The 27,857-nt window shown below is 41.5% G+C and overlaps 1 protein-coding gene across 3 annotated transcripts in view; it reads left to right on the top strand.

The window, feature by feature from the left end:
- LOC133568062 (coatomer subunit beta'-like) overlaps nt 1–25,375 on the top strand; it is a 37,036-nt gene extending 11,661 nt beyond the window's left edge. Inside the window, exons 5-23 of one of the 3 annotated variants that reach the window (XM_061919770.1) lie at nt 510–658; nt 5,934–6,080; nt 8,994–9,093; nt 9,688–9,830; nt 9,932–10,131; nt 10,210–10,320; nt 10,445–10,533; nt 10,607–10,713; nt 10,857–11,000; nt 11,080–11,210; nt 11,293–11,500; nt 11,589–11,699; nt 12,149–12,363; nt 12,448–12,586; nt 14,973–15,107; nt 15,177–15,245; nt 17,282–17,434; nt 23,297–23,443; nt 23,523–25,375. In XM_061919770.1, coding sequence (XP_061775754.1) covers nt 510–658; nt 5,934–6,080; nt 8,994–9,093; nt 9,688–9,830; nt 9,932–10,131; nt 10,210–10,320; nt 10,445–10,533; nt 10,607–10,713; nt 10,857–11,000; nt 11,080–11,210; nt 11,293–11,500; nt 11,589–11,699; nt 12,149–12,363; nt 12,448–12,586; nt 14,973–15,107; nt 15,177–15,245; nt 17,282–17,434; nt 23,297–23,443; nt 23,523–23,618 — 2,594 coding nt within the window. In that variant the 3' untranslated portion in view covers nt 23,619–25,375. The remainder of the gene's footprint in view (nt 1–509; nt 659–5,933; nt 6,081–8,993; nt 9,094–9,687; nt 9,831–9,931; nt 10,132–10,209; nt 10,321–10,444; nt 10,534–10,606; nt 10,714–10,856; nt 11,001–11,079; nt 11,211–11,292; nt 11,501–11,588; nt 11,700–12,148; nt 12,364–12,447; nt 12,587–14,972; nt 15,108–15,176; nt 15,246–17,281; nt 17,435–23,296; nt 23,444–23,522) is intronic. The other 2 variants (XM_061919772.1, XM_061919771.1) reach the window with 2 other exon arrangements.
- The last annotated feature ends 2,482 nt before the right edge of the window (nt 25,376–27,857 follow it).

Raw genomic sequence — 27,857 nt, 5'->3', positions numbered from 1 at the left:
ACCGTAACACAACAGAACAAATACCCAGGAACCCTTGCAGCACTAACTCTTCCGGGAAACTTCCTGCAAACTGACCATTAATTAACGTTTTATTCATGCATTTTCTCTTGTTACTTCAAGGCTAGAATGTTTGGTTCATTCATTCATTATTGTTATTTTATTTTCAAATTTATTATTAGCCTGTGGAAAAAAAATTATATTTACCTAAGAAGATTGCAAATAGAAAAAAAGGCATACAATTTTGCTAAATGTCGTCATCGGACTCGATGGACAACCATAAGCAAGTAAGCAACTACCAAGACGCTTTGGAGTTGTGGGATGCAGTTGTTTTGTAGGAATTTTTGGACATAGAATGGAAAGAAAACTTCTGAATGTTTCAGAACTTCTTTTTGTCAGTTTTGTGGATCGATGGAACTAAGTTAAAATAAAAGCACGAATATCAATCATTTAATAACACCGTTCTATTTGTCCCGCAGCATAGTCATGTACTCTGTCTTGTCTGTGTTCAGATGATAAGTTGATCAAGCTGTGGGACTGGGAGAAGAAGTGGTCTTGCAGCCAGGTGTTTGAGGGCCACACGCACTATGTCATGCAAATTGTCGTCAATCCAAAAGACAACAATCAGTTTGCCAGTGCCTCCTTGGACAGGACCATCAAGGTAGGTTGGAATTGTTACTGCTCACAAACTACAACGTCAGGTCCAAAACAGTTGTCTAAAAAATTTGCCTTTAAAGTTGTGATAGGGCAAAAAAATGATCACGATTAAATGTTTCATATCATCCGATTATTATTTTTTAGTTCAAGTCAGGTTGTCCCGTGCAGGATTATATCGAGTATCGTTGCATCCCGACTGTTTAACATTGCACTATCTTGTAACAAACATCAAGGTAATATATGCTCACAGCTGACAACTTTCATTTTGTTCATATTTATACTTGTGTTTACTAGAGGTGCGACAGTACAGGTAACCTTACCTGGTTTTAGGGCCACGGTTGTGCTTCTTTTTCAGTACATTTTGTGTAGTTCTTTTATTTTGCTCGTCATCAAAAAGTGCATTGTGCAGTAAACAAAGTATCAATGGTGTAGTGAATACTACAATACTTTCACTTCAAGTTAACATTTACAGAACAACACTTTCAAATGGTAAATCATTATTTGTATTCCTTAAGTACTTGTATACATCAGTATTCCTCATCAGTACTTTGGTAAACAAAAAGCGGTGGCTCAGATTGTAGAGTTTTTAAAACTCAAATTCTGTAGCATGTATTGAATCTAATTACATTTTGAGTACAGTTTGAATCTGTACTGTAAAATGTCAACAATCAACACACACAAAACAAGTTTAGTGATTATTTCAGGAACAAAATGTTTTTTTTTATCCACAAACTCAAAAATGATTTGAACACAAAGTGTCTGTATCCATAGTTTTTAATACATGTTATATCAGAGGAGTTTTAATATTTGGATATAAAAATGCCTTTTTCTGATTAAATTATCTGGTGTGTTTATTCTCCAAGTTGGGACTTATAAAGACTCCTGTGAATGCCTGCAAGTCCGCATTCAGGGCAGGATTACTTGTGAGCTGCAGCAGATAGTGAAAGTAAAACCTGTCACTGAAATTGCTGCTTCTTCTAAATGTTGTGTTTCAACTTCTATGCTAGTGTTAGTCATATTTCTTTATTTTCTTTTCCTGGGCTGCACTTCCAGCTGTGTGAGGGAAAGAGGCACAACACTATTGAACATTAAAGGCCTACTGAAATGAGATTTTCTTATTTAAACAGGGATAGCAGGTCCATTCTATGTGTCACACTTGATCATTTCGCGATATTGCCATATTTTTGCAGAAAGGATTTAGTAGAGAACATTGATGATAAAGTTCGCAACTTTTGGTCGCTAGTAAAAAAGCCTTGCCTTTATCGGAAGTAGCAGACAACGTGCGCGTGACGTCGCTGTTGTAGGGCTCCTCAAATCCTCACATTGTTTATAATCATAGCCACCAGCAGCAAGAGCTATTCGGACCGAGAAAGCGACGATTTCCCCATTAATTTGAGCGAGGATGAAATATTCGTGGATGAGGAAAGTTAGAGTGAAGCACTTAAATAAAAAAATAAAAAAAGGCGACGGCTCCAGGCGGCGGCAGTGGTGTCACGCCTGTAAGTTATGTTTCGGTTTTGGTCATGCTATGTTTAGTTTTTGGACATTCAGTCACGTTTTGCACTTCCTGGTTTTGTTTGTTTCCATGCCAACTCATTAGTTTTCACCTGTCACGTCCCTGTTTTCAGCCTCACACCTGTTTTCACTAATGATCATAGCTATTTAAGTCACTCTTTTTCTTGTCTTCGTCCTGGGATCTTCACACTCGCACGCACCCTACCCATGCTGTTCCAACCTTCACGCCCTCGTCCACAGTTCCATGCCGTGTAAGTTTATGTATTTATGCCCCAGTGCTAGTTTTGTTTTGTTTGTATATAGTCATGCCATTGTGCTGTTTTGTTTTAAGTATAGTATAGATTATTATCCGCCACAGAGCGCGTCCTTGGTTTGCCTTTTTGTAGTTTGTTTGTTTATTTAATAAATATCATGTACTTACATTCATGCCTGACTAGTCCCACATAATCCTTGCATCGAGGAAGCACAAACATCCACAGTCCAAGCCTGACAAGTGGGAGCGTTTCAGATGTAATTAGACACATTTACTAGGATAATTCTGGAAAATCCTTTATCTGCTTGTTGTGTTACTAGTGTTTTAGTGAGATTATTAGATTAGATTAGATAGTACTTTATTTATTCCGTCAGGAGAGTTCCTTCAGGAAAATTACAATTTTCAGCACAATCCCATTCAAGATCAGACAAACATTAAAGGGAGACAGAACAGGATCGCTGACGGGTCTGCCGGCTTCCAGCGCCCCTTACAAAAAAAGATGAGATACAGGTAAACAAGGGGGGGAGAAAAAAATAGAACATTAAAATAAAATAAAAAAATCGGTCTTTGCCTGAGCCCTGGAGAGGTGGTACAGACTGAGGCCAAGGGAAAAAAACAACAACTCATAGCCATAGTACACATCCCTCTTCCATGTGTGTAAGAGGGAAACATCAAACATCAAAGAACACAGAGGACATTAAAGACATTAAAGCAACAGATACAACCAGACACTTCTACATACAGCTATGAATAAAAACTAAAAGAAACATATCCACTGTGGTGGCCTCTGCGGTGTTCCACGCCATCGTCCGCTGGGGTGGAGGGAGCATGGCCAGAGACAGAAGCAGACCCAACAAAGCAACCAAGACAGCCGACTCCATTTTCGGCCTGTGTCCAGTCTGCATGGATGAGCGAGGATACGTCCAAGGTGACTGAGGTGTCCGACACCCGTTCACCCAGTCAAGACACCGCGAAGCCTCTCCGTCCCAGCGCTCAGTGCCAGCTCCGCAGCCCTGTCCCCTCATCCGCATCTCCTCCAGTCCCTCCAAAGCGACTCCGGTGTGGCAGAGACCCAGCAGCTGGTCTCCATGGCCAAAAGGCTCCCGGGAGGCAGATCCAGAAGTCCACAAAAAAAGCACCACAGAGGTCACGAAAGTGACACCCCTTGTCACACAGTCCCAAAGGGTCCCGGACCAAAAGGCAAAAAAATATAATAAGACATGAAAACAAGAGGGAAACACAAAAGGATGACACAAGAGCACAGAGCTCCTGCCTACAGCAGCCACTACAGCAGCGCCATCTTGGAAAAAAAAAAAAAAAAAAAAAAAAGTCATACCTGAAGGTCGGATGGCTGCGGTGAACGCCAGTGTCTCTGAGAGAAGCCGAGGAGCCAAGATCACAGCTGCCTTTTTGAGCTGCTTGATGAGGTTGCATAATCCACTCAAGTCTCTGGTAAGAGCCGACTTAATATCACAATTTTCCCATCCAAAAACTTGATGGTTGACGTAGAGAAACATGTTCGCTTGACCGCTCTGTGTTAAAGCTTCACAACAAATAAAGAAACACCGGCTGTGCTTCGGTTGCTAAAGGCGGCTGCAATCCACCGATTTCTACCAACAGCATTCTTATTTGACGTCTCCATTATTAATTGAACAAATTGCAAAAGATTCAGCAACACAGATGTCCAGAATACTGTGTAATTATGCGATGAAAAGAGACGACTTTTAGCCGTGTGTGGTGCTGGGCTAATATGTCAGCTACAACCACAACTACAACGTCACAAGCACGCATCAACATAAGCGTCATCATTCCGCGACGTTTTCAACACGATACCTCACGGGAAATATTGTTCCAGCCCCGATCCCAGCTATAAGTCGTCTGCTTTAATCGTATAATTAGACAGTATTCTGGACATCTGTGTTGCTGAATCTTTTGCAATTTGTTCAATTAATAATATAGACGTCAAAGAAGAAAGATGTAGGTGGGAAGCGGTGTATTGCGCGTCTTTAGGAACAAAAACACAGCCGGTGTTTCCTTGTTTACATTCCCAAAAGATTACTATGGAACAGAGCGGTCAAGCGAACATGGTTCCCTACCACATGTCAACCGGCATGTTTCGGTAAGAAAATGGTGGTAATAAGTCGGCTCTTACAGTAGACATGAGCGGAGAGCTTGCGTCGTTCCTCAAAAACCTGTCAAAGAAGCAGCTGCGGATTCTCTTGCCTCCTCCAAACGGCCGCCCCCGAACATGGGATGCTTCCACCGTGGAGGAGGGGAAAAAAAAAAAATCTCAGCTAGGCCCCAACGGCTGCCTTCGCTTCGCCTCGTCGAAAAACGTGGCTTCCCTCACAGACACTGGCGGTCACCACACCTGTGGCCTTACCCCTCCGACTTTCAGGCTGTATAGGTACGACCATATAATCTCACTAAAACACTAGTAAGAAAATAAGCATTTAAGGGATTTTCCAGAAGTATCCTCGTAAATTTGTTTAATACCATCTGAATCGCTCTGCCATCTAGTTTTTTTATTTATTTATTTTTCTTTTTTCTCTAGTCCTTCACTCTCACTTTCCTCATCCCTGAATCTTTCATCCTCGCTCAAATTAATGAGGAAATTGTCGCTTTCTTGATCCGAATTCGCTCTCGCTGCTGGTGGCCATGATTGTAAACAATGTTCAGATGTGAGGAGCTCCACAACCCGTGACATCACACGCACATCGTCTGCTACTTCCGGTACAGCTTTTTTATTAGCGACCAAAAGTTGCGAACTTTATCGTCGATGTTCTCTACTAAATCCTTTCAGCAAAAATATGGCAATATGGCGAAATGATCAAGTATGACACATAGAATGGACCTGCTATCCCCGTTTAAATAAGAAAAACTCATTTCAGTAGGCTTTTAAAGACAATAGATGATTAGATTAACATGTACCACCTGGGAAATTTAATCACCTGCCAGCTGTGTCTCGCAGTCCTACACATGCCCCGCCCCTAGCTGATGGTGCTCCACCCTCGACACCGTTGCCAGAGGCGGTGACCTTTGCTCCTGCAGACGCGCTGACATACTTCCTTCCACAATGGGGGGAAAATTTTTGTTTTTGTTTTAGCATGTTTTTTAAGGACAAACATAACACAAACCTTCCCAGTAATTACGTCCTGAACAGCCTGACTTTAGCGCGGTGGAACGAGAAGTCGCGCACACACGGTCACACAAACACACTCACATTCACAGACACACACCCAGGATCAGGGTCAATAAAGGTGGATTGTTCCATGCAGGATTATACCAAGCATCGTTGCTCCCCTACTGTTTACTACTGCAATAACTTCCAACAGACAGGTCCGCCATGTTTAATAGGAGAAATATGCTAACTCAAATTAATCGCGATCATATAAACGCCCAGTTCTAATTTGTGGTTTAATTATATATTTTGTTGGTTGTCAATAATGCAAGAAAGTAACAACACAATAGGGACTTCTGCATTCTCAGTCATGTCCTTGTGTTGTTTCAGGTTTGGCAGCTGGGTTCTTCATCTCCTAATTTCACTTTGGAAGGCCACGAGAAAGGAGTCAATTGTATTGATTATTACAGTGGAGGAGACAAACCCTATTTGATATCAGGGGCTGATGACCGCCAAGTCAAAATCTGGGACTACCAGGTAAAGTACCTTGTTTCTTCCATTCTTTCACTCTTCATACTTTATTTCTAATGATGGCAATGTATTTGTGATGACTGACTTTATATGTATGATTAGACAAAATAAGCCTTTATTAGTCCTGGAGTGGACTCTGGTTCAGGTTCAGGTTTTACAGCAGTAAACAAATACTGTCATTTCCGGGCTACACAGCGCACTTAATTTTAAAATTAGGTGCGCTACTGTTTACTACTGCGGTAACTTCTCACAGACATTTTCTGAGGAAATATTCTAACAGCTGATTACCATGATCGAAGTGAGAGTAATTGCAATCATCGATCGCCCAGCTCGAGCTTGTGTCGCCTTCTTCAGCACAAGGCGGTACAGATTTAAGGACCCCTTGGTGGTGGCGGATTTTCTGTTCCGTGCGGTAGCTGTTCCTTTTTTTGTTGCGTCATAAGCAATTTGTGGCGTCTTCTCCCAAGATGAGGGTGAGTGCCTACCATGCTAAATGGTTTGATTAAATGTCAACAATTTTATCGGTCTAATGTGATGAAGCCAACTTTATTGGTGGTATGTTAACCTTGTTGTGGGGCGGTATAGCTCGGTTGGTAGAGTGGCCATGCCAGCAACTTGAGGGTTGCAGGTTCGATTCCCGCTTTAGCCATCCTAGTCACTTCCGTTGTGTCCTTGGGCAAGACACTTTACCCACCTGCTCCCAGTGCCACCCACACTGGTTGAAATGTAACTTAGATATTGGGTTTCACTATGTAAAGCGCTTTGAGTCACTAGAGAAAAGCGCTATATAAATATAATTCATTTCACAATTCACTTGTGAGCCTTGGAAAAATCCGTAAATTAGCCACAGCATTGTATGAACCGCAGGGTTGAAAGTAGAAGGAAAAAGTAGCGTCTTACAGACAGAAAATGAGAATATAAGACTTTCAAAGTATCAATGTACATATACAGTGAGAATGAGCAGCAACAACAATGTATCTGCCAACTAAAAATGAATAATAAATGCTATATATGCAGATATTAACGGCAACAGGAGTAGCCAGCAGTATTGTATGTAACAGAATATACCAGGGGTGTAACGGTACACAAAAATTTCGGTTCGGTACGTACCTCGGTTTAGAGGTCACGGTTCGGTTCATTTTCGGTACAGTAAGAAAACAACAAAATATAATTTTTGGGGTTATTTATTTACCAAATTTGCTAGATCTTCCACCAAAAATATTTTTCTTAGTGTAATATTTGATGTGAAGTAAAGGGAACCTTGGATAGGTCAATAATTAATAATAACATTGATTTTGATTCAATATTATGTTATGAGCAAAGACTGTTTGAAAGAAAAAAAAACAGCATTGTTTTATTAGTCAACACTGCAACTTTTTCTAAATTACATTTAACCTTCAAGCTTTTTGGTTTCACTTTTGTTATGTTTTTGTATATTTTAATAGTATTTTTAGAATGTGACGTGGGTCTTTAAAACATTAGCTGTGGGCCACAAATGGCCTCCGGGGCACACTTTTGATAACCCTGCTATAGATAATCCATCCATCCAACCATTTTCTACCGCTTATTCCCTTTCGGGGTCGCGGGGGGCGTTGGCGCCTATGTCAGCTACAATCGGGCGGAAGGCGGGGTACACCCTGGACAAATCGCCACCTCATCACAGGGTCAACACAAATAGACAGACAACATTCACACTCACATTCACACACTAGGGCCAATTTAGTGTTGCCAATCAACCTATCCCCAGGTGCATGTCTTTGGAAGTGGGAGGAAGCCGGAGTACCCGGAGGGAACCCACGCATTCACGGGGAGAACATGCAAACTCCACACAGAAAGATCCCGAGCCTGGATTTGAACCCAGGACTGCAGGAACTTTGTATTGTGAGGCAGACGCACTAACCCCTCTTCCACCGTGAAGCCCGCTATAGATAATAAAAAATTAAATCTGATAAAACAATGGATAAAAAGCAGAGCCTGGCGACGCATGCGCGTTTATCATAACTCTCTCGCTCTCTGCCCCTTCTTCACGAATTCTGCTGTTGCGCAAACAGTGTGTTTTGTTTTTAACCCCTTCTTAACCTTTAAAGTACATTATTAATACACGCATCATCATTTGAGGTATTTAAGAAACTCCACCCTGACAGCCCCGCAAAGGAGGATATATCCGGTGAAAAGAGGACGTATGGTCAGTCTATCCTAGCCCGATCACTGCTAGCACCGGACATGTCCTCTTTTGCTAGCATGCTAGCAGAGATCGGGCTAGGATAGACTGACCATACGTCCTCTTTTCACCGGACATGTCCTCTTTGCGGGGCTGTCAGGGCAGAGTTTCTTAAATGCCTCAAATTTCCGGCATTTTGAGTATTGTTTAAGCTACTTGATATGTCCGTCTGGAAACTCGTTCAGTTCACCTCCGCACCGAACCGAAAACCCCGTACCAAAATGGTTCAATACAAATACACGTACCGTTACACCCCTAGAATATACATCTATCAATACAAACCCAGTACATCATAAATAAATAGATAATAAATGGGTTGTACTTGTATAGCGCTTTTCTACCTTCAAGGTACTCAAAGCGCTTTGACACTACTTCCACATTCACCCATTCACACACACATTCACACACTGATGGAGGGAGCTGCCATGCAAGGCGCCAACCAGCACCCATCAGGAGCAAGGGTGAAGTGTCTTGCTCAGGACACAACGGACGTGACGAGGTTGGTACTATGTGGGATTTGAACCAGGGACCCTCGGGTTGCGCACGGCCACTCTCCCACTGCGCCACGCCGTCTCCTGGTATTTCCCCCATCAGCAGTATTATATGTAACAGACTATACATCTGTCAATACATACCCAATACATAAGCAGTCAAAAACACTGCTTGAGTTGTTAAAACTAACGATCTCTGTGTTCTAGAACAAAACTTGTGTTCAGACGTTGGAAGGCCATGCCCAGAATGTTTCCTGTGTAAGTTTCCACCCAGAGCTGCCAATCATCATCACCGGGTCAGAGGATGGTGAGCTGGAATATCTCCTGTGTTCCTTTTAATTCGATCTCAGCATTAGTTTAACCCAGCGTTTCTCAAAGTGTGGGGCGGGCCCCACCTGTGGGGAATAGAGACATGACAGGTGGGGCGTGAGGAACGGGAGGGAATTTCACTTAAAAAAAAATGTTTATTATTAGATTCTTGCGGCGGCAATGACCAAGAAGAACGCGGGGTTGGAATGTAATTACAACACTTTATGTACATATTTATATACATATTTATATCATATTTATATAATATGTAACTACAAGCTCCATTCACAGACAGAGTCCCATTGCTTTTATGAGTGGTCAAGCGAGTCAAAAGCCGAATTTTTTAAATTTTTTTATTTGTGGCGGCCGTAATTCTTTCGTGGCGAGCTGCCACAAATAAATGAATGTGTGGGAAACCCTGACTTGAATGTTACTTGATGTTTAATAAATTTGAAAATGTTAAGCTTGGCATTAGCGTTCTGTTGTGGCGATGGGGGCAGGTGGGGCTTGAAAACTCCCCCTTGTCCAAAGTGGAGGATGACAAAAACAAGTTTGAGAACCACTGGTATAACCTAACCCTTTCCTCATTTAGGGACGGTACGTATTTGGCACTCTAGCACTTACCGCCTGGAGAGCACCTTAAACTATGGCATGGAACGAGTGTGGTGCGTGTGCGCCCTCAGGGGCTCAAACAATGTAGCACTGGGTTATGATGAAGGCAGCATCATTATCAAAGTGAGTACAATACATCATTTCAAATAATTAAATGCCTTAGCAGTCAATTTACACAATCTTTATACATACAAAATGAAAATTCTCTGCTTGTTTACTCTAAGGTGGGCCGTGAAGAGCCGGCCATGTCAATGGACACCAGCGGGAAAATAATTTGGGCTAAGCACAGTGAAATCCAGCAGGCCAACTTGAAGGCAATGGGAGATGCGGAAATCAAGGATGGAGAGAGGCTCCCATTGGCTGTGAAAGACATGGGCAGCTGTGAAATATACCCGCAAACGATCCAGCATAACCCCAATGGGAGGTATGCTTGTAGCGACAAGTGCACAAACCAGCAAAGCTGTCCAATTAACTGTGTCTCATTGTGAGCTGTCGTTGGTAGGTTTGTGGTGGTGTGTGGCGACGGTGAGTACATCATCTATACTGCCATGGCGCTGAGGAACAAGAGCTTTGGCTCCGCACAGGAATTTGTTTGGGCTCATGACTCATCAGAGTAAGTTTGGAGTCCTTCTGAGATTCCACTGTCAGTTATGTTGCATGTCGAGGAAAATACTGAATTTTTTGTTTCATTTTTTAAACTTATATCATCGATAATAAACCAAGTTTTTCCTTATCAGATATGCCATTCGAGAAAGCAACAGTGTCGTCAAACTTTATAAGAATTTCAAAGAGAAGAAATCTTTTAAGCCTGACTTTGGAGCTGAAGGTAAGTAAGACAATGTTGCTATTAAAGGCGTTATTAAAGTAGGACATGATGTGTATGGTTGTCAAATCTGCAGGGATCTATGGAGGTTTCTTGCTCGGTGTGAGGTCGGTGAATGGTCTGGCATTTTATGACTGGGAGAACACGGAACTTATCCGCCGCATCGAGATCCAACCCAAACACGTAAGACTTGTCCGACTTTTCTCTTCCTGGTGTAAACTTGTTTACTGATCATTTACTCTTGCAGTATTGCATGTGAACTCCTTTCTGCTTTACCAATGTTGAAACTCACCTTTGTTTCTCTCATTCTGTTTTCACGCCTGCAGATCTTCTGGTCAGACTCTGGTGAGTTGGTGTGCATCGCGACAGAGGAGTCTTTCTTCATTCTTAGATACCTGTCAGAAAAAGTCGCTGCCTCGCAAGAAAACAAGGAAGGGATGACAGAGGACGGCATCGAGGACGCATTTGAGGTTTGGGTCTGGTTTTGCCTGCATTTCTCACTGTTGGCCAAAATGGACTAAGTTTATAGTGGATTTCCTCTCTGTTCAGGTCCAGGGAGAGATCCAGGAGATTGTGAAAACTGGACTTTGGGTTGGCGACTGCTTCATTTACACGAGCTCTGTGAACAGACTCAACTACTTTGTCGGAGGAGAGATTGTTACTATTGCTCACCTGGACAGGTCAGATATTAGTATTCCATTCCTTAAAGCTTTAAAGTCAAGACAATATGCTTAGCTGTTAATATTTCTATTCTCTGTACAGAACCATGTATTTACTTGGTTACATACCCAAAGATGACCGTCTCTACCTGGGGGACAAGGAGCTAAACATCGTCAGCTACTCCCTGCTGGTCTCCGTTTTAGAGTACCAGACTGCTGTCATGAGGAGGGACTTTAGCATGGCCGACAAGGTTCTTCCCACAATTCCAAAAGAGCAAAGATCCAGAGTGGCCCATTTCTTGGAGAAACAGGTCAGCACTGGATGTGTGGTTTGTCTGTACTGATTCCTAGCTTTCTTTTTTGCCTACAGCATATTTACGTTTTTTCCCGGCTCCACAGGGTTTCAAGCAGCAGGCGTTAGCTGTGTCCACAGACCCTGAGCACAGGTTTGAGCTGGCCTTGCAGCTGGGAGAGTTGAAGATTGCTTACCAGCTGGCTGTGGAGGCAGAGGTAGAGTCATTCAGCTGCATTCTCACCTCAATGCACACTTCCAACTTTAGTTCATGATGTCATGTCCCACAAGCTTATGGCAAAATCAGCAATCACTCCCTTCGATTTCAGACAAAATTAGCACATTTTTCCTTCTATGGCTGTTGATGTTCTTCCTGTTCATTTGAAAATGCAGACTCCCATAAGCTAGCTCTGATCCATTTCTCATAGTTTGTCATCAGTTTTGGAAATGAAGAGTTTTTCTCCGTCCAATATTGTATATCCACATCACAAGTACCCCATGCTTATCTAAGAACCCTTTTTCTGAATTAAATAGATTTTCAGTGTCTGGCTCAATGCGTAGGACAAGCTCGGTTGTAATGGGAGGGCACTGAATTCCCCGCAATCTGATTGGTTGACATATAAGTACGTATTCTATATATTTCTAATGATTTATTAGACCCTTTCAGTCGGAGCAAAAGTGGAAGCAGTTGGCAGAACTCGCCATAAGCAAGTGCCAGTTCAGCCTGGCCCAGGAGTGTCTGCATCATGCGCAGGACTACGGCGGCCTGCTCCTCCTCGCCACAGCCTCTGGTAACGCCACCATGGTGGGCAAGCTGGCTGAAGGTGCAGAGAGGGACGGCAAGAACAACGTGGCCTTCATGACCTACTTCCTGCAGGGCAAGTAAGTACCACACGTGACTGACGGAGTAGAAGCTGAGTTGTGCAGGCCTCATCACCACGACTGTTCTACCATTAATACACACAGACTGGATCAATGCTTGGAGCTTCTGATCAGAACTAATCGTCTCCCTGAAGCTGCTTTTCTGGCTCGCACTTACCTGCCCAGCCAGGTGTCCCGTGTGGTCAAACTGTGGCGGGAAAGCTTGGCCAAAGTCAACCAGAAGGTGAATTCCACATGTGGTTTAGTAATCCATTAAAACAGAATTAAGTAACAGATAAAATGGTGTGACTTGAGGTTGCCATATCTGGCATTCTCTTTTCTCTATTGGGGGACATGTTCTTGCTCAATTCCTGGATAAAAAGGCATTATCTCGGGCTGCACGATTTGCAGAAAACAGCTAATCTCCAAAATTGCCAATGCAATTCGATTTGCAATTTTTATATTTTATACATAAAAATGCATACAACTGTGAAAATAACGAGAAGGAAGACATGTTACTTTTAGACTGTCAGTCAACACATTCTTGTCTCAAGCTGCCACACATTAGAACAATATGCAGTAACTTACTTCAACTATATGCCTTAAACCGGACAGACTCAGAGTTGTTGTTTACATCGGTGGTTCTCAAACTTTTTTTTTTTTTACCAGGTGCAACCTCAGATAACACTTGGCTCTCAGAGTACCACAATATTGACCAACATTAAATTACAGTAGCGTAGTAGGCCTAAGTGTTAAATAAAATCAGGGCAGAGGTTTTATTAAAGAAGCATGTTTATTATTTTTGGCCACTGAACAGTAACACTGTGTTGAATATTGAAGTAAAAGGAGGTGTTTACAACATTTACACAGATGCCATCCTTTCAAAGTATTTTACACAGGATATCCCGCCCTCTCACGGCTTCTTGTACGTAATGACGTAACTACGTACGTATGTAACACATGCACACGCATTAGCTTTAGGTGTTGTTAGCTAATAACAGCGATTTGATTAGCTAGCGTTAGCTGTCATTGAATGTATTGTTAATATATTCTGTCATAACAACAACATGACTTCTGATGGTTTGTTGCTTCTCTTTCACAGTTTTTTTATGTGTGCACGCGCTTTCTGCGCGTACCTGTTGGCGTGACCGGCTAAGCACCAATTATTTGTTTCAGCCCAATAAGAAATTTGTTAAATAAACTTAGTAATTGTGAGAACTATAGACAATCGTCAAACAAATGTGTTCAGTTAAACCACTAATGGTATCATAAGCCTTAGTGGTCTTGTTATATTCTGTGAGGAAGTTGCAAACAGCACCTTCAAGTGATTATTTGGCATACAACTAAATGGAACCCACGTACCGATAGTTTATTGTTTATTGAGGCTCCCCATTAGCCGAAGCACAAACGCTACGCTAATCTTCCTGGGGTACAGGCACCACAGTTTGAGAATGACTGGTCTTCATCATGCTCTTAAATTGAAGAAATAACCCATGAAAACTATGCAGTCATTATAATGTAATGTAATCATAATATATACTAATAAAGCAAGTAACCATTTAAAAGGAGATATAAACTTGTATTTCTAATTCTGTAAAAGTGTTTACCATTTTACTGTGAAGTGTGAAGTGAGGTGAATTATGTTTATATAGCGCTTTTTCTCAAGTGACTCAAAGCGCTTTACATAGTGAAACCCAATGTCTAAGTTACATTCAAACCAGTGTGGGTGGCACTGGAAGCAGGTGGGTAAAGTGTCTTGCCCAAGGACACAACGGCAGTGACTAGGATGGCGGAAGCGGGAATCGAACCTGCAACCCTTAAGTTGCCGGCACGGCCATTCTACCAACCGAGCTAAACCGCGAACTGTGATTATAAGGTAAATAACTTTGCTATCCTAAATAAATAAACCAACATTTTTATTCATTTCCGTAAGCAAAAATGTAACCTAAATTAATATTGAAGAGTTTAAAGTGCATTTTTCGCCAACAAATCCATGATTGACGTGACAAACTTGCCATCCAAACAATACCCCGTTTGTTGACAAGAAGATATGACAGCCATGGAAGCACATTCAGTCTCTTTATTTAGCAGAGGTCACACATTCCAGAGAAAAGATTCACTAGAGCTCGCATCAATGTAGGCTGCTAACTGCTAAAGCTAACAAACACAGCTCCGTTCCAACCCTTGAGGACGTCACTAGGCAACAGGCCCCGCCTTTTAAAGGCACAGACTCCACACACTGTTCCATACGCCAGATATTTTAAGTTTTTTCTTAGGTAACGTATTCATTACTTTCCCTTGTAATTAATTACTTTGATTAAAGAGTAATTTGGTTAGTTATTAAATTACTTTTTGGGAAAAGTACCAAATAACTATTATTAATTACTTTTTAAAAGTAATTTTCAGAACACTAGAAATGAGAGAAGAAGAAACGTGAGACTCAACAAATCTGGTTGGCGAACATGTCTGACAATGAAATGTTGGCCACGCTAGAGAAAGAAAAAAGAAAAAACCTTTGCTTCTTGTGATGACTTGATGGCACTAATTAAAAGCTTGATGTGAATAATGGTGCAGCCCTAACATTACTTCATATCTATTTGTTGTTTGAACCTAACTTCTCTGCATCCTAGGCTGCTGACTCCTTAGCTGATCCCACAGAGTATGAAAACCTGTTCCCTGGTCTGAAAGAAGCCTTTGCAGCGGAGCATTTCCTCAGAGAAACTTGCTTAGGCAGCAGACCTGCCAAAGACTATCCCCTGGTCACAGTGAGTTGTTAAACCACACAACAGGACTTCAGCTTTCATATTTTCAACTTTATTATGTGTTTTTTACAGCTAAATGAAGACCGGAATATTTTAGAGGAGGCTGAAGGATACGAGCTCAAAGAAACTTCTCCTCATGAGGTTTGTTGACATTGTCCATCCACTAGTGTGTCAGATCTTCAGCACTACACTAGAACCTCAACTTAGGCGTTTCAGGATATTGTTGATAAATGGGGTTGGCTTTGGATAGTAGAGTTTTAACTTGCACTTACAGATGTAGCGACCAACTGTAGTTACTGACAGTGGTTTTATGAAGTGTTCCTGAGCCCACGTGGTGATATCCTTTACACACTGATGTCGGTTTTTGGTGGGGTCAAAGGTCCGTGATATCATCGCTTACGTGCAGTGATTTTTCCAGATTCTCTGAACCTTTTGATGATTTTACGGACCGTTAATGGTAAAATCCCTAAATTCCTTGCAATAGCTCGTTGAGAAATGTTGTTCTAAAACTGTTCGACAATTTGCTTACAAAGTGGTGACCCTCACCCCATCCTTGTTTGTGAATTACTTAGCATTTCATGGAAGCTGTTTTTATACCCAATCATGGCACCCACCTGTTCCCAATTAGCCTGCACACCTGTGGGATGTTCCAAATAAGTGTTTGATGAGCATTTCTCAACTTTATCAGTATTTATTGCCACCTTTCCCAACTTCTTTGTCAAGTGTTGCTGGCATCAAATTCTAAAGTTATTGATTATTTGCAACAAAAAAAATGTTTATCAGTTTGAACATCAAATATGTTGTCTTTGTAGCATATTCAACTGAATATGGCTTGAAAAGGTTTTACAAATCATTGTATTCTGTTTATATTTACATATTACACAATTTCCCAACTCATATGGAAACGGGGTTGGTAGAATGAAAGAGTATATAAGAGAATTGACAGAGTGTGTGTACCTTCAGTGCTGAATGATGAGCAGAGGCAGAGTTTGGAGTGTTTTCTTTAGCTCGCTTTCCATGTTTATGTACTCACTGTCCAGTTTTGCCTTTGCACGGGAGATTTCCCCTGCTGCCAAACCATAAAAACGCATAGCTCTACAGTTCGTTGAAAAACTCAGTGTACTCTGCGCTGAGTTTAGCCGGCGATTTGGCGACTTTGATGGTCAGAAATGTAGATTTGAACTACTTAGTAATCCCTTCGCAGTTGACGTGGAAAAAGCACCAACTAACCTCCAAATGGAGCTGATCGAACTCCAGTGGGATGACACGCTGAAGTCTTAAGTACGGTGCTGTTGGCGCCGCACAGTTTCCACAATTCATCCCTGACACAATGCCTCAGCTCCGCACCCACGCTGCTCAATTGCTTTCCATGTTCGGCACCACTTATCTATGTGAGCAACTTTTCTCCTCTATGAAGATGACGAAAACGTCTCACAGGATACATCTGACTGATGAACACCTTGGTTGGATAATGAATGTTGCCTCAGCTCAAAGCCTGAGCCCCGACATTAATGAACTAGCATCCAAGAAAAGATGGCAGCTTTCTGGCTTGGGCACATCAGATTAGATCAGTGTGTGTGGCAAACTGAGCAGTAAAAAGACCTGAATGGTTGATTTATTCTTTTTTTTTTTTTCAAATGTATTAGCCTGTGGAAAAAGTTAATGTTTATATTTACCTCAGAAGGCTGCAAATAGAAAAGAGGCATTCAATTTTTTTTTTAAAGTTTTATTTAATATGCCATTGATGTTTTTACATATGTATTTTGAAAGTTGATTTTGCACTATTAGGTTATATAAGCCAGTGGTCCCCAACCACCGGGCCGATTGGTACCGGGCCGCAGAATAATTTTTTAGTAATTTTTATTTAAAAAAAAATAAAAATACATAAAAAATTTATTTTATTTAATTTTTTTATTTTTATTAAATCAACATAAAAAACACAAAATACACTTACAATTAGTGCACCAACCACAAAAACCTCCCTTTTTCATTATAAAAAATAAAAAAAAACATAAACATGAGAAGCACTCATGTTGTCAATTATTACTTAGTCTCTCTGTCATGCTAAAAATAATTGTTACACATTAAAAATGTATTCCATTTAATAATGATTCATCTGATTTATTTTGTTTGAGACCACTAATAATGATAATTAAAAATGTCAATTGTCATTTCAGGAGCCTGAAGAGTCTCCCTTAATTTCCGTGGTTCGTCAAGTGGCAGAGGAGTCCTTGGCCAAGCCTTCAGAGCCAGAACCAGAACCTGCCCCCCAACAGGATCAGGAGGAAACCCCTTCCATTTCCCAGGTGGAACAGGAGAAGGTGGATATGGTAAGTCTCCTTTTTAGTCGGTATTGACTTTCTGCTTTGTTCACTGATGTAAAGAAGAAGTCAATGTATTGATGCACAGACTGGTCAGAAGTAGTCTCTCAACACCAGTACATTCTATAATAACACCAGAAGAAGATGCTACATTTGTTGCTAGTTGTTACTCATTAAAAGTCTGTAAACACTTAAAAACAATCTCAACAAAGTACTTTGTACAAAATATGGCAAAATGATAAGTATATATGTTAATACTAAAAACAGATTTGTTTTAAATGTATGTATTAGGGGTGTAACGGTACGTGTATTTGTATTGAACCGTTTCGGTTCGGTACGGGGGTGTACCGAACGAGTTTCTAAGCTAAAGTCTTAACAAGCTGCTTTGCTTCTTCTGCCTCTGTCTCAGCACCCAGCATTGTCCCACCCACACAACCATCTGATTGGTTACATATATAGCGATAACAGCCAATCAGCAGTGCGTATTCAGAGCACATGTAGTAAATGCTTCAGCGTCGAGCAGATAGGTGTTAAACAGGTGAGCATAAGGCAGCGTACTCTCCCCAAATGATAATAAACACCTCCCAGTCAACTACTACTAACATCTCTATGAGCCCGTCGACCTTCTGGAAACTTCAACTGAAGCTCAGCTCGCTTGCAGTTCTGGCTTGAGGTGAAGGCTAATTAGCTATTAGCGTGACGGTAGCTCATTTTGCGGTGCGTGTGTTTTACGGACAGAAAAGCTTTGAATGGCAGGGTCCCTGCTATCACATGTTGATAAAAATTAAAATTTACATAATAAAAATCAACTACAGGCTTCCCAAATGCTGTAATAAATTAAGCATGATGAGTTGACTTGAAACTGTTTAATGTTGCACTTTTTATATGTAGAAGAAAGGTTTTTTCATTTTATTTATATCCGAGCAACAATTTGAGGCAGTTTAATGTGGATTAACGTGGGAAGAATTATTATAGTGTTCCCAATGTTAAAAGGAAAAAGCCATTGTTTACAAATTTGGTAAATAAATAACCAAAAAATATATATTTTGTTGTTTTCCTACTGTACCGAAAATGAACCAAACCGTGACCTCTAAACCGAGGTACGTACCGAACCAAATTTTTTGTGTACCGTTACACCCCTAGTGTGCACACATTTGTTGAGCCTTTTTAAAGAAATTCATATAAGAGCAAATTATGCAAATTCCTCTGATGTCATGACCCCGCCCATAACCACGCCCCCACATGCATCTTGGCAGTGCAGGTAAAGATGGTGTATCATCCACGGTCCTTCACTCACTTTCTTCCTCGCCATGGTTAGAAACATTTTTTTAAATTGAAGCTAACACCAGCGAGTAAAAGAGATGTTTTAGGGCAGGGGTCTCGAACACGCGGCCTGCAGGAGACGTTATCCTGCGGCCCCACCTTAATATGAAAGTTTAATGATAGTGCGGCCCGCAGGTTTTATAGGAATGGTGCTTGACAGCGTTGTGTGGGGAGCTGAAGGAATCTACCAATCACGGTGTGGTATGTGGCTCTGGAGGGCCGAACATTGACGTCACTCGCGTGATGCAAGAAGAGATACGTTTTGCCGCTTTTCCACTAGACCCGCACGCTAGAGATGCGCGGCTAGGCAATTATAACATCCGCATCCACATCACCGAAGTCATCATCCACCCGCCGTCCACCCGAACCAACAATTTTATCAGGACCGTACCCGCCCGCCAACCGCCCGCTGAATTACTTCAGAGGTTGGCCGCCTTTACCACTCACAGAGCTATTTGAACCTGTTTCACAGAGTAATGATGACAATTGGAGCCGCTAACGTTCCCGCGACAATTCAATAGCGTTCATCTTGATGACAAGAATATGGGCGTGCAGTGAAGCCATTGCCTTTGCCACCTTCAACATCATGTACGAACCGATTGTTAGTCCGGCAACATGTTGTGTGCAGCTTTCGCAATCACATGGTCAAGATTGAAAGGCATACTGGGTGACACAGAGTACACTGATGGTTGTGATATAAACAACTTTAACACTTACTAATATGCGCCACGCTGTGAAGCCACACCCAACAAGATTGACAAACACATTTCGGGAGAACATCCTCACAGTAACACAACATAAACGCAACACAACAAATACCCATAATCCTTTGTATCCATGACAATTCCTGAATATATTTTACACCCCCGCGCCCCCAACCCCGCCCACCTTACCGACGCACAGGGGGGGGGGGGGGGGGTGGCGGGGTTTGCTGCTAGCGGGGTGTATAAAATAGTCAGGAAGTGTCATGAATACAAAGGATTATGGGTATTTGTTGTGTTGCGTTTATGTTGTGTTACTGTGAGGAACAAAATTTGTCGTTCTCAATTGGTGTGGCTTCACAGCGTGGCGCATATTACTAAGAGTGTTAAAATTGTTTATATCACAACCATTAGTGTACTCTGTGTCACCCAGTATGCCTTGCAGTCGTGTGCGTGTTGACGCTGAAGCCACACACATCATGATACTGGACTTCCGCCATCCTGGTCACTGCCGTTGTGTCCTTGGGCAAGACACTTTACCCACCTGCTCCCAGTGCCACCCACACTGGTTTAAATGTAACTTAGATATTGGGTTTCACTATGTAAAGCGCTTTGAGTCACTCGAGAAAAAGCGCTATATAAATATAATTCACTTCACTTCACTGACAAACAGATCGTACATGTTGTAGTAGGCGACAAAGCCAATGGCTTCATAGCACGCCCTAATACTTATTATCTAGGTGACTACCGGCAGTCTTTCAAGAGAATAATAGCGTCTCTTATTGTCGTCTTCACTTTATGAAACGGGTCTTAAATGGCCCTTTTGTATGGTAAAGGATACCAATCACAGAACCATGCATATCAAATATTTCCGGATAGTTCAACCGCCACCCGCCCGGATCTAATTAAAATCTATTTTTTCGTCATGGCAACCGCCCGACTCGCGGTTTATCCGCGGACACCGCGGTTGAGACCGCAAACCGCGCATCTCTACCGCACGCGCTCTTCTTCCCTCGCTCTCTCTCTGTCACTGTGTGTGTCACTCTCTCTCGCTCCCTCCCCCGGCGCCGCTGTAAACAGTCCGGGCCGGGGAGACGAGTGGCCCGATAGCTTCCGAAGCACTCCGCCGAAGGACCGAGCGACAATACAGAACTGTGGTGCACTGGACCCCAGCGCTGATACTCCGACAGAGAGTCGCTGGGCAAATCGGACGTGTAACACGTTAGTCGTTATGTTATTGTGCTACCATAACTGTAAACTCCACGGCGAGCCCTCCAACCCCTCCCGTGGGCTCCAGACGGACGATTTTTGTTGTTTGGCTCCCAAATACCCCTGCGTTAGTGGAAAAGCGGCAAATGAGTGAAAGCGTCAGAAATGTTGCCATGGACATGAGTGTTTTCTTACGTGCCTGGCTGCAGTCACGCCGCGACACCTGTCCGTCAGTAATAAAGTCCCCGATAACCTGGAAAAAATCAAACCGTTATTTGTTTTTTTATGGTTTAATTTGCATTGCCTCACATGATTAACACTACATATATTTCTATATATGGGGCGGCATAGCTCGGTTGGTAGAGTGGCCGTGCCAGCAACTTGAGAGTTGCAGGTTCGATTCCCGCTTGTGCCATCCTAGTTACTGCCGTTGTGTCCTTGGGTAAGACACTTTACCCACCTGCTCCCAGTGCCACACACACTGGTTTAAATGTAACTTAGATATTGGGTGTCACTATGTAAAGCGCTTTGAGTCACTTGAGAAAAGCGCTATATAAATATAATTTACATATATGACGCCGGATAACACTCCAGGAGCCCTCACTTTTTCGCGCTCGCTATTCCGGTACTTTCCCGGCTATTATCCGCCGACCGCCGTGTTGCGGTAGGGAGGAAAAGCGGAACGACACACATTGCTGAAATAACATTATTGTCAGTGCTTCGGCTAAATACCAATATATTCCACAACCCCAAACATGTCTTTTTACAAAGCCTGCAGTAAAGAGAAAGGTTAGTAATGAGCAAAGACAATTCCAGGAAAAAAGGGTCGATGCAATATTTCTTTGTTGAGTACAGGGGCTCCCTGACGTGTCGTATTTGCACGGAGAAAGTCGCAGTGCACAATGAATACAATTTCAAACGTCGTTATACAACTAGACATGCTGAGGAGGATGCAAAAAAAATGAAAATTTAAAGGGGAACATTATCACAATTTCAAAAGGGTTAAAAACAATAAAAATCAGTTCCCAGTGGCTTGTTGTATTTTCTGAAGTTTTTTCAAAATTTTACCGGTGTCTGAATATCCCTACAAAAAAGCTTTAAAGTGCTTGATTTTTGCTATTTGCGATGCGACTGTCCATTTCCCTGTGACGTCATACAGTGCTGCCAATGTAAACAAACAATGGCGAATACCACAGCAAGATATAGCGACATTAGCTCGGATTCAGACTCGGATTTCAGCGGCTTAAGCGATTCAACAGACTACGCATGTATTGAAACGGATGGTTGGAGTATGAAAGTATTGAAGAAGAAACTGAAGCTATTGACGCTATTCATAGCCATAGCATGGCCGAATAGCTGCGTTAGCATCGCCGGTAAAATGTGCGGACCAAACGATCAGGACCTTCGCATCTTGTGACACTGGAGCAACTTAAATCCGTCGATTGGTAAGTGTTTTTTTCGCATTAAATGTGGGTGGAAGGAAACGTAATATAGTTGCAAATGCATCTGCAGGTTATCCATACATCTCTGTGCCATGTCTGCTTTAGCACTGCCGGTAAATAGCATGTTAGCATCGATTAGCGTAGCATGTTAGCATCGATTAGCTGGCAGTCAACATCAACAAAACTCACCTATGTGATTTCGTTGACTTTATCTTTGCAAATGCATCTGCAGGTTATCCATACATCTCTGTGCCATGTCTGCTTTAGCACCACCGGTAAATATCATGTTAGCATTGATTAGCATAGCATGTTAGCATCGATTAGCTGGCAGTCACGCCGCGACCAAATATGTCTGATTAGCACATAAGTCAACATCAACAAAACTCACCTTTGTGATTTTGTTGACTTTATCGTTGCAAATGCATCTGCAGGTTATCCATACATCTCTGTGCCATGTCTGTCATCGCCGGTAAAATGTGGAGACACTCTGGCACATTCAATGGGGGTCTGGCGGCAGACACTTTGGCATCTTCGGGCCAGTGGTGCAACTTGAATCCCTCCCTGTTAGTGTTGTTACACCCTCCGACAACACACCGACGAGGCATGATGTCTCTAAGGTTCCAAAAATTAGTCGAAAAAATGGAAAATAACTGAGCTGAGGCCCGGTGTTTGTAATGTGAAAATGAAAATGGTGGCTGTATTACCTCGGAGACGTCACATTCTGACGTCATCGCCTCCAGAGCGATAAACAGAAAGGCGTTTAATTCGCCAAAATTCACCCATTTAGAGTTCGGAAATCGGTTAAAAAAATATATGGTCTTTTTTCTGCAACATCAAGGTATATATTGACGCTTACATAGGTCTGCTGATAATGTTCCCCTTTAATTTGTTCAACCTTGGCCAGCGGCTTTGTTGACTTTTAAATATTGGTCCACTCTATTTGAGTTTGACACCCTTGCTATAGTAAAAGCAAAGTAGTTAAAATAATGTTGGTAAATGTTTGAGGGAACATCAACATCATGGCAAAGATGTTTCATAAACATGAGAAGTACTCATGTTGTCACTTAGTACTTGGTCTCTGTCATGCTAAAAATAATTGTTAAACATTAAAAATGTATTCCATTTAATAATGATTAATCTGATTTATTTTGTTTGAGACCACTAATAATAAGTAAAAATGTCAATTGTCATTTCAGGAGCCTGAAGAGTCTCCCTTAGTGTCCGTGGTTCCTCAAGTGGCAGAGGAGTCCTTGGCCAAGCCTTCAGAGCCAGAACCTGCCCCCCAACTGGATCAGGAGGAAACCCCATCCATTTCCCAGGTGGAACAGGAGAAGGTGGATTTGGTAAGTCTCCTTTTTAGTCGGTATTGACTTTCTGCTTTGTTCACTGATGTAAAGAAGAAGTCAATGTATTGATGCACAGACTCTAGATGAGCTGGATGTAGACCTGGACAACATGGAGCTGGATGACATCTACACCTCAGACCTCAACCTGGACGAGGACTTTCTAGACGACTAGACAGTTTATTTCATTGTACTTAAATATGGTTTTGTCCACGACTACAGACTAAAGTCATGTTTTATTCTCAGAGGAATCCTAAACCTCACCTCCGTGTTTCTAACCCTCCTTTTATTGGTGGTGGAGATCTTCACTTAATTGCGAGTGTTATTTTTATTTGTTTTGTCTCGTCTGCCATGAAGAATCACCGTTCAACAAACTTTCTGTACATAAGTAAAGTTGATTTGATTTGATATTCAACTTTTAACTTCAATCCATATTCAAGTCTTATTGTGCTACATCAATACAGGCTGCAGCTTAGAACCACAACATGTTGATAAATACTTCTTAAAGGCCTACTGAAAGCCACTACTAGCGACCACACAGTCCGATAATTTATATATCAATGATGAAATATTAACACCGCAACACATGCCAATACGGCCTTTTTAGTTTACTAAATTGCAATTTTAAATTTTGCGTGGAAGTATCATGCTAAAACGTCGCGGTATAAGTCGTCTGTTTACATCGCATCATTCCGCAGTATTCTGGACATCTGTGTTGCTGAATCTTTTGCAATTTGTTCAATGAATAATGGAGACGTCAAAGAAGAAAGCTGTAGGTGGGAAGCGGTGTATTGCGGCCAGCTTTAGCAACACAAACACAGCCGGTGTTTCATTGTTTACATTCCCGAAAGATGACGGTGAAGCTTTACTATGGAACAGAGCGGTCAAGCGAACACGGTTGGATTGGACCACACACACAAAGTACAGTGTATTATGCAGCGATCATTTCGAAAGATCGTGTTTCGAAGAGGGTCCCTTGCGAAGGGCAGAGATGGAGCTGCTGAAGAAAGGTGCGGGGCCGACCTTCAGGTTGTATAGGTACGACCATATAATTTCACTAAAACACTAGTAACGCAACAAGCAGATAAGGGACTTTCCAGAATTATCTTAGTAAATGTGTCCAATAACATCTGAATCGCTCCAACTGCCCTCGTCTTTTTTTTTTTTCCCTAGTCAATCACTCTCACTTTCCTCATCCAGGAATCTTTCGTCCTCGCTCAAATTAATGGGGAAATCATCGCTTTCTCGGTCCGAATCGCTCTGGCTGCTGGTGGCCATGATTGTAAACAATGTTCAAATGTGAGGTGACGTCACGCGCACATCGTCTGCTACTTCCGGTACAGGCAAGGCTTTTTTTATTAGCGACTAAAAGTTGCGAACTTTATCATCGATGTTCTCCACTAAATCCTTTCAACAAAAATATGGCAATATCGCGAAATGATCAAGTATGACACATAGAATGCACCTGCTATCCCCGTTTAAATAAGAACATCTCATTTCAGTAGGCCTTTAATGCCATTTTGTATTGTATGAAACTGAAACTGGTGTTCCTTGTAAAGAGTCCACACACCTGTCCCCCGTTAGGAAGTTGTTACTCTAGAAAAGTCGTTATTTTCTTACAGTTAATCACACCTGACTGCTGATTGGTCAGCTGCTGTCAATCATTGTCATGTTGACAAGAGAGCAGGCCCTGAAAGCCAATCAGTGAGCTTGTAGGCGGTCCAAAGGGACAAGTTTCAACCTGAGTGGCCACTTTCCACCTGGCACTATTGTTTGACTTGTCTCCATTCAATAGTGCAACCTTATTTTTGTATGTTAAAAAATGCGCGGGACAAAAACTGCTTTTCTGACAAAAGTGCAGGAGACAGTACATTTCTGCTGTACTTTTGCCCACATGTTTTTGTGTTAATTAAAGATGCTTTTTTTCATGTTTCCCATATCCAATTCTTTCACAGGTTAATGATACGTTGGCACTTATTGGACAATACCTCAGGGCCAAATAGGACATAAAACACCATGAAGAGGGCCACAGTTTAAAGAGCTCAAAATGTGGATGTTTTGTCAGAAAATGTTGGTGCAGGTTATAATTATTTAAAGACTTTGTTTACTTCATTAAAAAGTAAACACTTTCACACTGCACTGTCAATACATTCATTATTCTGCCCTCTACTCGTTTCCAGCGTGTGCAGATAGTTGAACAGAAGCTGCGGTTTTTGTTGGATTGGAACCCCGGCTTCCTCCCACCTCCAAAGACTTGCACCTGGGGATAGGCCAATCCCACCTCCAAAGACATGCACCTGGGGATAGGTTGATTGGCAACACTAAATTGGCCCTAGTGTGTGAATGTTGTCTGTCTATCTGTGTTGGCCCCTGCGATGAGGTGGCGACTTGTCCAGGATGATTGTAGCTGAGATAGGCGCCAGCGACCCCAAAAGGGAATAAGCGGTAGAAAAATGGATGGATGGAAGTGGTCCCTAGTGTGTGAATGTTGTTTATACGTGTTGGCCCTGTGATGAGGTGGTGACTTGTCCAGGGTGTACACTGCCTTCTGCCCGAATGCAGCTGAGATAGGCTTAATCCCCCCCCCCCGCCACTCCAAAAGGGACAAGCAGTAGAAAATGGATAATATTCCTTCTTTTTAATAATTTTACTTCCTTTGTTTTATGTCTTCACACTTCCTCCTTCATTTAGGTTTGTAAAACTGAAAATATAAACATAAAATAAACAAAAGTATACAGTCCATTATGTGTTTTGCATAAGTAAAATAGGTTTAATGTTGATATTTTCACACAAAACAGAAATTTAACATTGACACACTAAATGACTTATTACTATTAGCCTTGTCGCCCTCTACTGGTCACATTTAGTACTACATGTAATAGACGGGGTTTGATCGTTAGACAAAAAAACACAGCCACGAACACAAAAGACATAATTAGGTCAACAATTTTGATACAAAACAAAGTAAATATATTTACGCAAAAATGATATCTGCTTACAAATGTTTGACCAAGTTTGGTGATGAAACTTACACGCTGGGATTTCTACCATTGTTGCTGCTTGTCTGCATCAATGTGTCCGTCACTTAAAATGTCCGACAGGAAACAATGACTAACACTTGCTAGAGGTAGAACATTTTTACTTTGTTGTCCAGTCCTTCTTCAAAGTCACATTTTTGATGTTTATTTACTTTTTTTTTTAATCCAGGGTAGAATGAGTAGTCTTCTTCTACTCACCTTTTTACTGCGTCATTGTGACGCATATGTGTCATTGTTGCCCCCTGCGGGGTGGCGGGAGTACTGCACGTATGATTAACCCTACTTTGAATGGTTCCATCAAGACCAGGGGTGTCCAAACTTTTTCCACAAAGGGCCGCACATGGAAAAATGTAAGCATGCGGGGGCCAATTTTGGTATTTTTCATTTTCAAACCATAACAAAATACATCCTGGGGAGCATAAAGGGTCTCAGTCACTAAAATGTTAAAAATAAGTCGAATTATTATTTATTTTTTATTTATTTAATGCTTACAGTAAATCTCTATATCAACTTGAGGTTGATATAAAGTTTAAAAAAATGCCTTTTCTGTCAAAGACAACTTTGTTTTTTATAGTAAAACTGAAATATGCCTTATTTAGATAGATAGTACTTTATTGATTCCTTCCGGAGAGTTCCTTTATTTAGCAATTAAAGCCTTCAAAGATAAAAAAATGCAGGACATCATTGATTTTAATTACTTAATATTTTTGAGTAATCACAGTGAAAAGTTCAATAAAATCCGACTAAATATATTTGAGATCCGAAAGGTTTCCCACTCATAAAGTGATACTTTTTATTATTATTTTTTTACTTTTAACACTTAAATTTCAAGAACACTGTCGATTTTAAGTTTGAACTATTATTTTGTTTGTTTTATGCTCTTCTGTCAAAACTTTGAGGTTTTTGCATGGCAACCACACAACATATGCAATATTTTTTCCACATAAAACATTTTAAAGTGATAATTTTCAAGTAATCATTAATAATTTTATTGTCCTTTTTTTTTGAGCAATGGAAAAAAAATAAAATAAAGACAAAAGGAACAAAAAAACTGCCTGCATGACAGCTTTGTGTCAACATTGTCACTTTTTCCTTATTAAATTTCACCTCATCCCACTTTTTTAAAATGTTTTTTTTTATTTTTGCAATACTATCAATTTTGCAATTTTTGCAGACTGCGGGCCGCACTTTGGACACCCCTGATCAAGACTATTTGGGCGATGTTCTGCGGGCCAAAAGTGGCTGCCTGATATAGTAATTCAAGCAGAGGCCGGGAACCTTTTTGGCTGAGAGAGCCAAGAAGCCAAATATTTTAAAATGTATTTCCGTAAGAGCAGTAAAATATTTTTTTTAACACTGAACACAACTAAACGCGT

The sequence above is a fragment of the Nerophis ophidion genome, linkage group LG14, assembly GCF_033978795.1.
Source record: "Nerophis ophidion isolate RoL-2023_Sa linkage group LG14, RoL_Noph_v1.0, whole genome shotgun sequence".
Classification (NCBI taxonomy): domain Eukaryota; kingdom Metazoa; phylum Chordata; class Actinopteri; order Syngnathiformes; family Syngnathidae; genus Nerophis; species Nerophis ophidion.
This window is presented reverse-complemented; position numbering and strand designations above follow the sequence as displayed.